Source organism: Mirounga leonina, unplaced genomic scaffold, assembly GCF_011800145.1.
Source record: "Mirounga leonina isolate KUSES-001 unplaced genomic scaffold, KU_Mleo_1.0 Mir_153, whole genome shotgun sequence".
NCBI classification, from domain to species: Eukaryota; Metazoa; Chordata; class Mammalia; order Carnivora; family Phocidae; genus Mirounga; species Mirounga leonina.
In genome coordinates this window covers 30944701-30959174 of record NW_023270387.1, presented here as the reverse complement: position 1 = coordinate 30959174, position 14474 = coordinate 30944701, and the positions used below count along the sequence as shown (strand labels likewise).

General features: G+C 33.1%; 1 protein-coding gene across 1 annotated transcript in view; it reads right to left on the bottom strand.

The window, feature by feature from the left end:
• Nucleotides 1-3476: 3476 nt before the first annotated feature.
• The window catches only part of PGR (progesterone receptor), a 112561-nt gene continuing 101563 nt past the window's right edge, over nt 3477-14474 (bottom strand). Inside the window, exons 7-8 of the mRNA XM_035009326.1 lie at nt 6864-7021; nt 3477-4024 (exon numbers count right to left, since the gene is read on the bottom strand). Coding sequence (XP_034865217.1) covers nt 3869-4024; nt 6864-7021 — 314 coding nt within the window. The 3' untranslated portion in view covers nt 3477-3868. The remainder of the gene's footprint in view (nt 4025-6863; nt 7022-14474) is intronic.

The window sequence follows — 14474 nt, the reverse complement described above, 5'->3', positions numbered from 1 at the left end:
TCTTTTTCAAAAGCTTTTTTTCTCTTTTTCTAAAGTTTAGCCTGAAATTTTAAATCCTTGTATTTAGATATCTACACTGTAAATCAAGATCAACATCAAGAATATCAAACATTATTATTAGGAGGTTGCAAAACAATAACCACAACAGAAAAACCCAAACCTTTTGGCCACCACATTCTGTTCCCCCATAATTGAATGAAATAAAAAAAATAAATTATGTTGGAAATTAAATATGTGCAGGTAAAAAAGGGTTTTTGTCATCAAAATATTGTTTTAAAGTAACAAGAACCAGATAAAATGATCATATCATCAACTGTTCTCTATTACTTGAATGTGAAAGTTTTCTCTTTTTGGATACACCTACATTCATTTACTTATGTTACATAATCCCTACAGTGGTAGACTGCCTTTATTGTATATTGGAGAAATTTAAAATGTATTTATTGGGATGACATTTTTTGGGAAAAAAGATATTGAAGTACATACAGATTTAATGCAACTGAATTATGGACACAAATTAAGGGGTTTTTGATATTTATTTTAAAGTTAATATCTTACCTTGTGCTGCATTATTTGTCTCAGTGAAGTTATACATAAATAATGCTTCGCACCTATGAAACCCAAACCGTATTTTCATTTGTACACTCAACAAATATTTGAGTGCCTACTGTTTACCAGGCATTGTGACTTATGCCTACTACTGGACTGTAACTTTCTTGAGTTACAGTCTTCCTTCACCTCTAAATTCTCATAACACTTATTAGCACATTCACTTGTGTTCATAAAATGTATTCAATATTTGGTGAATGAAATCAGAAGGGAGAAAAAACTTGTATATTGAGTTAGGGCTACTTAACTATAAGAAACAATTGAATTTGTGGACTTTTTCTTTGGAAGGGAAATAGTACTCCATTCAGTTTTGAAATTTAGAAGAGGGAGCATAAAGTGTTCTTAATAAATATAAAACGTACTTATATTCTCCTATGGTAAAGTCAGTATGAGGAGAGGTCTCACAAAGTAAGAAGAGGTAGAAAATTTAAAAGAGATGAAGAGAAACTAAGAGATGTAGATAAGGAGTATGGGAAGAGAACGTCATAAAGTCAGACATACAGACATGAATGATGTAACAAAAGAATGATACAGATCCATGGTGATAGCAAAAATGAGACCATGCCATGCAACTCCCACTCAAGAAAAACTTTTACTACTGTCCTACCTCAAACTGGCTCCCAGGCTCTTAATACTATCAGAATTGTAGAACAAGACACTATTATAATTCAGATGTGCACTAAATAGCTGGTGAACCTTAGGAGGAAGTTGGTCACTATTTGGAAGATGCAGAAAAGAACATTACAAAAATCATGGTTTGGCTGAATCTCGAAGACTGAGATAGGGATGTGACTGGTATCAAAGAGGGAAAATTCAGGCAGAAAACTGATGGTAAAAAGATTTGTGTGGCTGGAACATAAGATAAATGTAAGATAGTGGAGGATAAAGAGAGTAAAGTTACAGAAATTGATGCTTGAACATCATTTCAGAGTAACTACTGTGTCCCTGCAAGAGTAAGAGTGGAGCAATTAAAATAAAATCACTGAGGATGAAGCCCCGGTAAAGGTATTTTTAAAAAGCTCACTTGGAGATGCTGATGTGCAGATATAGCTGAGAATCACTGTGATAGGTGATTGGAAGTCAATGAACATTTTAAAGTGAGGATATGGTAAGATTAGATCTTTTTTAGGAAGTTAACTTCGGACTGGAGAGTGGCAAGAGAATGAATCTGTATGTGTATAAGGACTTTGAAGAACTGAACAGCAGTAGTCTATAGTATTGTATTCACAGAAAAAGACATATAGTTAGACTTACCAAGGAAGAGACTATTTTTATATTAATGTTAAAACTATTTGAAATACTTGGTTTAAAGTCTTACTGAATGTTACAACCAAATGTTAGAAAATTTGGATATTATTTGTTATATTTGCTACATAGATCTAATGGACCTAAGCCAAGAACATTGGATGGAGCTTATTTTAATCCCTATTTCAAATGCCTTATGTGAATTCACTATTTATAGATACACCGTAGCTTATTCCTTTTGTAAATGGAGAATTTACTGGTAAGAAACAGTTATGGTAACACTGTCATGCCAATTTTTTGATCAGATGAAACCACTTTATCTTGTTTTGGGGGTTACATTAGTATTCATTAGGAGATGTTACTGTTCCTTGGTAAACTGCAAAGATTTATCAGTTGAAGGGAATGGGTACTCCAAAATGTATTAAGAAATTGAAGAAGTCAGTAAATGTTTTCTATATTGTTTTCAAAGTTACTTTGGTTTTCTTATTAACAACCATTAATTTGCATAAGGCAGTATGTCTTATTTGTAAGATAATGTCCAATTTTTTAAAAATTTAGAAAAAGAATTTGGTCTACTAGTTACTCTGAGTTGTTAAAAATATTCTATATATTTATTTATACATAATAAAGACAAAAATATGATATATGCCTAAAATGGTATAAATTATATAGAAAACAGTGATTTTTTTTTATTGAATTTTGTCAGTGGTATGGACTTAGTTTTTCCTGTCATTTTTTATATATCTGTATTTACATATACAGATATATAGATAGATTTTTTAAAAATAAGTGGATCTCCAGTGACTCATGTCAGAAAAGAACTCTTGTCTATCTTCTAATGCAGTATTTTCAGTTCATATAACAGTGTGAATTGTGCTTTCTAGTTATTGTAATTGGTTGTATTATTTTAAGACAGTGTCTAGTATTTCTTGAAATATCTCTTAGAATTGGATCCAAGACACTCAAAAACTTTCAACCTGTGATTTGTCATTATCTCCCATTGAGTAAAGAAAGAGAATATTTCTTATTTTCTCTTCCCTTCCTTCCTCCCTCACCCTCCTTCACTCCCTCCCTCCCTTCCTTCCTTTTTTGATTAAGAAGTGAATAAGAAACTCTGACCAAAAGGAACATTTTGCAGGAAATATAACAGTAGTAAAGGTGAGGATTTGAAAATCAGTAAGGTTAAGTGATTTTCCACCTGCCCCAGATGGTAAGGAGTGGCATTAGGCCACAGACGCTTCTGGACTCTTATTTGGATTCACAATACCTTATTAAAGGACAAGTCCCAAAAAAGGTTAGTAAAAAACTACAAAACCCCTAATACTGTTGTCATAATGATATGGCTCTCCTTAATAACTTCCTTAGAGATTTGTGTTTCTAATTTGGGAAATAGTCAATATATGAGCTGTTTTTTCCTAATATCACACCCTCAATCTATTGCAGGGATTTTAAACTCTTTTTCTCTATATTTTTTGCATTAAAAACCCTTTGGAAAATCTGATGAAAGCTATGAATTTTCTCCTCACAAAAAATGTATATACGCTCATTTAGACAAAATTCTGCATCCATTTTAAAGACTCATTTTTGTAAATATATTCAAGGAGACAAAGGGAGCTACCTAGAAGGAACATATATAATTACTTTTTATTTTTACACGTAAAATTTTTTTCCTCTAAAGTATAAGATTCATTCGATGCAAAAGTTAAAAATCTTCACCTAAATGGTAGGAAATAGTATGGACAAAATTAAGTTTACTTTGGCAATCAATTTTAGTACTTTTCAATCTTGTAAACTGTTAAAGAATATATAGGTACACAAAAACACCTTAAAATTCTAATTATGCTTTATAAAGGAGAACAATTAAAACTTCACAATTTTCTCTGAAATTTACACAATATACGTTATAAATGTAAGGCTTTGAGAAGAACATTGTAAAAACCCGAGACCTTATAATCCTGACCAAAAGAAAAACAGACATATCACAGAATTTAATTTTTAAAGATAAAAATGGCATTCACTTTTTATGAAAGAGCAGAGGTTTCACCATCCCTGCCAAGATCTTGGGTAACTGCGCAGCAATAACTTCAGACATCATCTCTGGAAATTCCACACTCAGCGCCCGGGACTGGATAAATGTATTCAAGCAGTACAGATGAAGCTGTTTGACAAGCTGTTGGTTTCACAAACGGATAGAGAACATGTAAAAAAATAACATATAACAAAACATGACAGCTTATTTTCCTAACAATATGAATACCCATCAAGATGTTTTCTTACCAAAATAACTCCCTTCATTCTCTAGAATAATATGTAAGATACTACATACAATGAAACATTCTGATAGTACAGATTTAAAGAAATGAAAATCATTCATAATCCCACAGGATAACTAATATGAACGTTTTGGTGTCTTTCTTTTTTCTTTTTTTTTTTTTAAGATTTTATTTATTTATTTGACAGAGAGAGACACAGCGAGAGAGGGAACCCAAGCTGGGGGAGTGGGAGAGGGAGAAGCAGGCTTCCCGCAGAGCAGGAGCCTGATGCGGGGCTCCATCCGAGGACCCTGGGATCATGACCTGAGCGGAAGGCAGACGCTTAAGGACTGAGCCACCCAGGTGCCCCTCTTTTTTCTTTTAATACATGTATACAAACATACCCAGGTTTACACACAATATACATAAGGCATATATAATTCCAAAAATGCAATTATTTAATAAAGTCTACTTTGTTAATAGACTGGCTTTTTCACATAACAATATATTGAATCTTCCTCTGTCAACACAAATAACCCAACATAATTCATTTTAATCTAATTTTAATTTTTATCAAATAATTAATGTAAATAATTTTAAAAGTCAAATAGAACCCAGCAGCAACAATAAAATCCAGCAGTTTTCTAATAGAGTTCTTCCCATCCTTATTCTAGTTCCCCAGATGCAACCATTTTCAACTTCTTTAGCCCATATCTTTAAATATTTATCTCTGTACTTCTAATAAATTTTGTTTTTCAAATTTGATATTATTGATTTAGTTTCTATTATGGAAAATGAGGTTTTAGCTCTCTAATACTAGACACCCCTCCCAACTATGCACACTTTTCTCATTTTCTATATAGCTATATCTCAAATTTTTACTAAATCAATACCCAGCAATTATAAAGATTTTTATTGTTTCCTGCTGGATTACATTTCCTTTCATATAGGACTTATTTTTACTTTGCTAGAGCCAATCACCTTGTGTTTCTGTTTTGCTTTGTTTCCTTTATATTTATCACAAAGCCATAGTCAAATTCTCTGACACAATTGTAAAAACTCACCTCAGTATGTTCATACATACTGGTAATCCCTCCATTCCATCTTTTTTCCCTGGTACTAGTATTCTGAAACCCTGTGCATTACTGCTCCAATCTAGAGTAATGATTGTCCTGCACAGTCAATGTGCTAGAACATCCCTTTGCATCTCTCCTGGGTGGGATATTCTACTTCATTGGCTTAGTCCAGTGTTTTACAGTTAAAACATTCTGTAGATGTTCTTGAGAAAGGTTGTATTTGAGGTAAGCTCTCTCTGAGACCTTCGCATCTGAAAATACTTTTTAAGGTGGCATCGTATTTGTCTGATGGCTTGGATGGGTATAAAATTCTTTGAAGATTTTCCTTTTCTCCAAAATTCTGAAGCCATTGCTCCATTGTTTTCTGGGTTCCAGTATTGTTAAGAAGTCCAACATCATTTTGAACCCTGATCATTTTTATGTAACTTGTTTCTTTTCTCATTGGTATATTTTAGCATAGTCTCTTTATTTCTGGTATTCTAAAATTCTACAATAATGGGCCTTTGTTCAATTGTGCTGTGCCTGTACAGTGGGCCTTTACAGTCAGAAAATTAAAATACTTTTGGTCCAGCAGCTTTTATTTTATGATTTTTTATATAATTACCTCTCCTTGATTTTCTCTCTTCTTTCAGAAATTCCTTTTAATCGGGAAATGAACCTCCTTGGATTAATCCCCTAAATTTGTTATCTCTTCTAGTTTTTCATTTCCTTATCTTTTTTGTTATTTCTTGAGTTTTTCTGAGATTTATATTTCAGCCCTTCAATTAAATTTTCAATTTCTGTTTTTCTATATTTAATTATCCAAAAGTATTTTCTTTCTGAATGTTCCTTTCCAAATGTTTTCTATTTTTGTTTCATGGATGCAATATCATTCTTTTTTCTCTGAATATCTTTATTTTTTTGAATCTTTTTTCTGTTCTCTGCTCTGGTGCTTTTTCCTTCATTACACTTTTTCTGAGTATTTGAATTCTGCCTTTCTTTTTTTTTTTTTTTAATGATTTTATTTATTTATTTGAGAGAGAATGAGATAGAGAGAGAGAGAGGATGAGAGGGGGGAGGGTCAGAGGGAGAAACAGACTCCCTGCTGAGCAAGGAGCCTGATGCGGGACTTGATCCTGGGACTCCAGGATCATGACCTGAGCCGAAGGCAGTCGCGTAACCAACTGAGCCACCCAGGCACCCTGATTTCTGCCTTTCATTATAGAGGCTTTACCTATATGGCTAACAATCCTTGGCTATCTGTTTCTCAAATTTGACCTAGTGAGTAGATTGCCAAATTGTCCCGTTAGCACTGTCATTAACTTATAATTCCATCCAAAATGATACGAGTCTTATTTTTCACACCCATACCTTTGCTTTTCCTGTATATATAAAATCTTCTCTAACTTAGGGCAAAAATATTTTAGAACATTACTCAGGAAAATGTTATCACGATTCCTATAAACCATTAAATTACTTTCAAATTATACAAATACTAGTAAAAGGATATTGGGGTGATCTACATTGAAAATGAAAAAAGCACAATATAAGTGCTGAGCAGTGTGATACAAATACTGTTTTAAAATATAAGTACAAATATGAGTTTGAAGAAACCATATAAGGTAAAATGTAGATTAAATATTTAAAAGATTATAGAAATTCAGAAAATAATCACTGATATCCTAGAAAACAAAATACTTACATCATGCAAGTTATCAAGAAGTTTTGTAAGTTGGTAGAAACGCTGTGAGCTAGAGACAACTCCTTTTTGCCTCAAACCAATTGCCTTGATGAGCTCTCTAATGTAGCTTGATCTCATCTCTTCAAACTGATTTTGACTTCTTAGTCCTTCCAAAGGAACTGAAAGAATATAACTGGCAGTTATGTTTAAAAAGATGACAGCAGCAGTTAATAATAAAAATTTCTGTAAACATTTCTTTTGATATAGAATTCTAGATATGAACATCTTAAATAGGAAAGAGTGTTATTGATAGTTCTCTTATAGAACTTATAGTTCTCTTGAAGCATATAAGAACAACTAGATAAACTAAAGAACATTTTAGCTTACCTATTTTAGAGCTGTATCAGTGGATTATTCATTTAACTTAACATTTGCTCAAAAGAGCATCTGTCATTCTATATTCCTGTCTCAGGAATGGATTTACTTTACAATTATATGTAAGTTGGGTCTTTTTTAAAGAAAAAGTATTTTTTTTATTTTTTAAAGATTTTATTTATTTATTTGACAGAAAAAGACACAGTGTGAAAGGGAACACAAGCAGGGGGAGTGGGAGAGGGAGAAACAGGCTTCCTGCTGAGCAAGGAGCCTGATGCGGGGCTCATCCCAGGACCCCAAGATCATGACCTAAGCTGAAGGTAGATGCTTAACGACTGAGCCACTCAGGTGCCGCAAAGAAAAAGTATTTAAACAAATACTTGGATCTCTCTGTCAAGTTTGTCTTCATATAAATCTGAAGTATCTGTCGTTGAGATTATTCATGGATAATTTATCTTTTTTGTTGTAATTTTAATATTGCTTCATTAAATTTCCTAATTCCTCCTGCTCATATGAGAGAAAGCTATTGCTATTTCAATACTTCTCTTATATCCAACCACTTCATTATACTACTCTATTTTTACTAATTTCTTTTAATTTCTATTTTCAATTCAAATAGTTTTGGTTGATTATCTTTTGTGTTTTTTTGGGTATACAGTACTGTATTTAAAATATCCTCATTTCTCCCTTCCGAATAGTTGTAGCTCTTGTTTCTGCTTCATGATTCAGTGCATGGTTTAGGATTTCCAGAACAATATTAAATAATAACAATGGCAAATATTCCTTTTTGGTTGCTTATTTTAATGGGAATGCATTTTATTCCCATGTGATGTTAACTTGTAATATATCTCTGAAGTCTTTAATTCTGATAGCCAAATTGTAGGCACAACTTCCTATTCTTACTGCTAGTTCTCTTATTTCTACTACATTGTCTATTTTACCTACAATTTTTTTCCTTAATATTTTAGATCCTTTTGTTGTCACTTGTTTGAGATGCTCTGCTTGATTTCTTCAGCAAATTATCACCAGAACTCCCAATTTTCTTATTTCCTTTTGCTTTGGTTCCATTTACCTTACAAATAAACCTTGAAACTTAAATGAAACAGCTCCCTTTTCCTGCAGCTATATCTAGATTGCTGAAAGAAAAAAATCATATAGTCTCTTGGATTTATATAACTCTACATTAATTATCTTGACCCTTGACCCTTGATGATTTTTTGGGGGAAAAAAACAGGCAAACCAAGAAACAGACTCTATAGAGAACAAACTAATGGTTACGGTGGGGTAGGGAGGTTGGTGGAGGGATTGGTAAAATAGGTGATGGGGGTAACCCCTAAGGAGTACACTTGTGATGAACACTGTGTGTTGTATGAAGTGTTGAATCACTATACTGTTCACCTGAAACTAATGTTACACTGTATGTTAACTGGAATTAAAAAAAAAAAAAAACACTTAAAAAATAAAATTATTTTTTCTTCTGATTATTGAAGTACTATTTCCCATTAGGTTTTCAAGAACTGGAAACTAGTAACCCAAAGTCTTCACTCTATCCATTCAAGTATTCCCAGCCAGCCTCACATCCTTTTAGTATCGACCACTAATAAGAAGTTCTGGGGATATTATAATCTAATCATTAGGCTCTCATCCTATGCTCCTGGGACATTTTGAAGTTTTTCTTCCTCTCCTGCTCTCTTTCCTACATTTCAGATCAATAATGAACCAGCTCTCCTAAATATTTCTATTTGCTTTAAGCTCCTTACCTGAATTCATTTTTGCCTTGATTATTACATCCAGTATTATATGATTGGAGAATTTTTTCTCAGATTCTTGTTGATTCCACAAGTGAGTTTTAGGATTTCTTGCAAATATCTTAGTGGCAAATTGGGAAATGGTGTCATGGGCAGTTAGCCAGATGCTATTTTACATAAGAATACTTTTTTATAAAAACAAGGATCTTTATTTTTTGATTTAGCTAACTTAAAAATAACATATTCATTAGAAAAATTTTAGAAAACATAAAAAATTATAAGTCACTAGATTCTACAATCCAACATTTTGGGACATTTCCTAACATTATATTGAGAACACTTACTTATATCTCTCAAAATTCTTTAATAATAAATGTTTTAATTCTCATATTTAATTTCACTTAAAATTGTAGTACAATTTATTTGTCTTCTCATTTGATATTTGAAATATTTTGCTAGTCTAAACAATACTTATGATGAATATAATTTTTGATTTTTTAAAAAGATATATCCTTAGAAGTGGAAGTATTGCAATTAAAGATATTAACTTTCTTAACACTCATAATATACATTGCTAAACTTCTCACTATTTAACTGTTTTGTGGCTAGTATTGAATATTTTCATTTTAGGTAATCTTTGCTTTTTACATAGAAAAATAAAATATCTCATCTTCATTTCTCAAATTATTAGTGAGGTTGAACAATTTTCTTATGTGTATTAGTGATTTTTAATTTTTTTTCTGTTTTGTACTCATTTATAGGGGCCTAAATTATATTTCAGATATTTTTCTAAGTTTGCGGTTTATTTTTATTTTTATTTTTTTGAAGATTTTATTTATTTGACAGAGAGAGACCCAGCGAGAGAGGGAACACAAGCAGGGGGAGTGGGAGAGGGAGAAGCAGGCTTCCCGCCGAGCAGGGAGCCCGACGCGGGGCTCGATCCCAGGACCTGGAATCAGGCCCTGAGCCAAAGGCAGACGCTTAACGACTGAGCCACCCAGGCGCCCCCTAAGTTTGTTGTTTAATTTTTAAATATTTTGTCACAGTTTTACAACCTTATTAGGGCAAAAAGTAGTGCCCAGGCAACTCAACTTTTCTCATGCCAGAGGCAAACACTTTCAACTTTTTCATTTTATTTTAATTTCTCCTTTGACAGAATTAAATAGCAACATTGTATTGCTTATTCTTGATTTTTTATTTTTACTTTTGATTTTCCAGTGTGGAAAATAAGGCTCTAGCTCCATTTCCATCTTTCAGATCTACAATCACCTCCATACCAGTAGCGCACACACACACATACACACACATACACACATACACACACATACACACACATACACACACATACACACATTCATACACACACATACACACATTCACACATACACATACACACATACACACACATACACATTCACACACACATACACACATATACACACACGCACACACATACACGCACACACATACACACACACAACTTCTTATTCCTCATCTTCCTAATATCACTTTCATAATATTGGTTAGATCAATATTCAGTATTTATTATTTAGTTATGTAAAATGCTGCCACAGTCTAGTCACACATAGTATATATTATGATTTCTAGTACAACTTTTTGTTTTACTGAGAGTAAATAATCATCTAAATGAGTGTATGAAGTGGTATCTCACTGTGGTTTTGATTTGTATTTCCCTAATGATTGGTGATGTTGAGCATCTTTTCATGTGCTTAATGGCTATTTGTATACCTTCTTTGGAGAATGTCTATTCAGGCCCTTGTCCATTTAAAAATTTTTTAATTGTTAAATTGTAGTTCTTTATATATTCTAGATATTAATACTTTTTTTACCAGATAAATGATTTTCAAATTTTTTTCCCATATAGTGGGTTGACTTTTTATTCTGTTGATCATGACCTTTGATGCACTAAAGTTTTAAATTTGATGAAATCCATTTATCTTCTTTTATTGCCTGTGTTTTGTGTGTCATATCCAAGAAATCATTGCCAAATTCAATATCATGTCTGTTTTCTTTTAATAGTTTTATAGTTTAAGCTCTTAGAGTTAGGTCTTTGATCCATTTTAAGTTAATAAGAGTCCAATGTCATTTTTTAAATGAAATTTTCCAAACACCTTTTGTTAAAAAGACTAATTATTTCCTTGATGATTTCTTCTCCTATGTATTTTCCTGTTCTCTCTTTCTAGTGCTCCAACTATTTGCGTGTTGGGCCTCCTTACTTCTGATTTTCTATATTTTTTAGTTTTTGCTCTACTTTTGAAAGGTTTTCTTTGTCTACCAATGCCTGTACTGACTTTTAAATTCTGCTTTCATATATACATTATATATATCTATATTTATATATACATATATATATGTATATATAAATTCTGCTTCTCAACTTTCAATTTCAATTTCCAAGAGCTATTTGCTTTTAATGTGTTATTCCTTTCTCACTGTATCCAGTACTTGTTTCTTGGGTGCAATATGTTCTCTTCTCTTTCTAAAGAGGGATAGCTTTTTAATTTTTTTGAGGTTTTATCTCCCTACCTCATCTGTGTCTTCCGAGTTTGTTTGCTTGTTTTCTTTCTGATTTGTCTTTGTCTTTGATGTCAAAGGACTCTCTCAGATGCCTTGGCTATTTATATTCAGGAGTGGAAAACTACAAGGCTGATTCAGAGTTCTGTTTCAATAGGTAGTGTTTATTGACTGTGAGCTTTAGTACAGGGCAATCTGGCTGAGCTATTTCAAAGAGAAACAGCTACTGTTAACATATTAGTTCTTTTTCTTTCTGGCCAAAGAGATTCTGCAGAGAAGAATCTTTCATTCTCCTGTCTAGAGGATATAAACCTGGATAACAATGTTCTGGGAGATGGGGGTGAAGGGAGTATGCTGGAAGATTTATCAACATTTGATATAGAATTAATCTGTTGTCATTAGGGAACCTCTCACCCTCAGCAGTGCCTACAGTTCAATCCAGCTACCCTCTATTATATCCTCTTCAGGAACTAAACCTAAGGTCTCTGCCTGAGTTGGAGAGGGACAATTTCATGGTTGGGTGATTTCTGGATACAGACTTTAAAAAGAACTTTGTGTTTTTAACTCTACCTTCACTGTCATCTCAAAAAATCATTGTTGTCGCCAACTGAGAAACATGCCAGAGATTTGGTGTTGCAAATCAAGGTACTTCTTGGTTTTTCTTACTTCTGCTTTAGAATCCAACCTTCTCAGGTATGCTAACTTAGCTCTGCTTGCTGGCTTGCAGAATTTTATTGTTATTGATTCCTCTCATTCTCTTTTATTTGTTTAAAAAAATCCCATTAGTAATATTTTAGTGTCATTTTAGAAGAAACAATGGTGTGTTCAACTTGCTATATTTTCCTGAAGATCTTCATTTTAATTTTTAATGGCAAATTGGAGGTTTAAATACTTATGTATCAAATCATTGAACTTTTCCTTTACCAACTTTCCAATTGCATTTATTTTTAAAAGGGTATTCCTTATTTGAAATCTCAAAATCATTTATATTGCTTTTGGTATGTTTTTAACATTTTAAGTGTGTACATTTAACTCAATTATCTGTTATTTATTTTAAGATATAATTTGAGCTAAATATACAAAGTTTTCCCCAAATATAAAATTTATTTTTTCCTAACAATATTTGCTCCATACTCATTGATTCATGGTGTTTCCACTACAGTATATTAAGTTCTAATATATACTAGTCTGACTTGACTAAGAATTTAGTGTATCTATTCTTCTCTCACACTGTATTAATTAGGTAGAATTCTAATTTCCTTCTTCACCTCAAAATTTTTGTAACACTTATCTACTGTTTAAGATTTAAAGATAAATTCCCAAAAGCTTTGCCAAGTCTCTCCTCAAAAATCCCATTAGGATTTTTATTAAAATTTGTAGAAATCTTAAGTACTATTCACCAAATATTGCTGTTTTTCCCTTTTCTTGAAGCTGCAAGTGGCCAAGAATCTTGTTTTCTATGGTATGTGACTGGAAGTTATATATATGTCCCTTCCTTCCCTTACCATTTCCTTCCTTACCAATGCTCTAGTGATTGGAGAAGTGTATGTCAAGATATAGCCTCCATGTGCCTGGGCACCTGAGTGACGTCAATGAGCAGAGCCTACCTGTTGATCTGCATTGGACATATAGTGGGAAAAATAAATATTTAAAAATTTTTTTTGTTAAGCTACTGAGATTGTGGGGTTGTTTGGCCCTTCAGCATAATGTAGCCTATCTATAAATATAGAATTATGTTAATAATAACAACTAATTTGGGAAATCTAGGATTATCTCTAACTTAACTGCTATAGGATTCATTACTGCCAAGAAAAGGACAGGAGTTAACTGTTATAATATTAAATTTATTCTAGCTGACTCTCTTGGCTAGCTCCATATCAATACTTTAGCCCACTTTATGCTCTTTTATCAAATTAGGCTTGAAGGTCTCTGCTCCAAATAGTGTTCCCAAGGTGGGGGAATAGGGCTATGGATCCTTAGATCCTGTATTGGTCCCTGTGTTTGCACAGATTTCATGAGGAAAACATCCTTTTTTAAGGATTTAGCTTTTTTGCCTTTGTTTTCCTGATGTGTACCCCACCCCTCCACTATTTGAGATTTGTGCTACTAGAAAGAAGTCCCTGAAAATATACTACTGAGAAAGACCCCTGGTTCACCTTCACTCCCTAAGGTTCTCTTTCAAATCACTGAGTAAAAGAAGGGTCAATTCAGATATTCAAAGGCTGAGCCTACCAGTGCACGGAAAGGACACAGAAAAAGGTGAAAAGTAAAAGCAGTTTTTAAAAATTTTCCACTGAAGCAGAGCTGTGTGTGCTCTTTGTGTATGAGAAAGAGTGAAATGTATATTTGCCTGTCCTTCTGGTGACCAATGCTATGTTTCATAATATTTCTTGTGGGTATAGAGCTATAGTGTATTTCCCAACCTCTTCTACAGTTAAATATGGGTCATAGAATGTGGGTAGAAGTGACATACGACATTTCCAGGCCTCACGTCCAAATTTTTCTCACTCAGTGCTTATCTTCTAGTTAGAGCCAAGGGAGGAATCCAAGCTGCTATGGAAATGTGGAGCCCCTATATGGAAGGAGCATGGGTTTTCTTCCTAACCCAATGGACTGTGAATATGAGTGACAAAAAACTGCTATTGTGTTATACCACTGATCTTTGTAGGTTATTTGTTTAACTGTCTATTCTATATAAAAATAATAGTTCCTGGGGCGCTTGGGTGGCTCAGTTGGTTAGGCGACTGCCTTCGGCTCAGGTCATGATCCTGGAGTCCCGGGATCGAGTCCCGCATCGGGCTCCCTGCTCGGCAGGGAGTCTGCTACTCCCTCTGACCCTCCCCCCTCTCATGCTCTCTCTCAAATAAATAAATAAAATCTTTAAAAAAAAAATAATAGTTCCAAACAAAAATGTGTATTTTATATAGTAAGTCTTTTGTGGAGTGGGGATGGAAAGAAGATAGTTTGTGTTTAT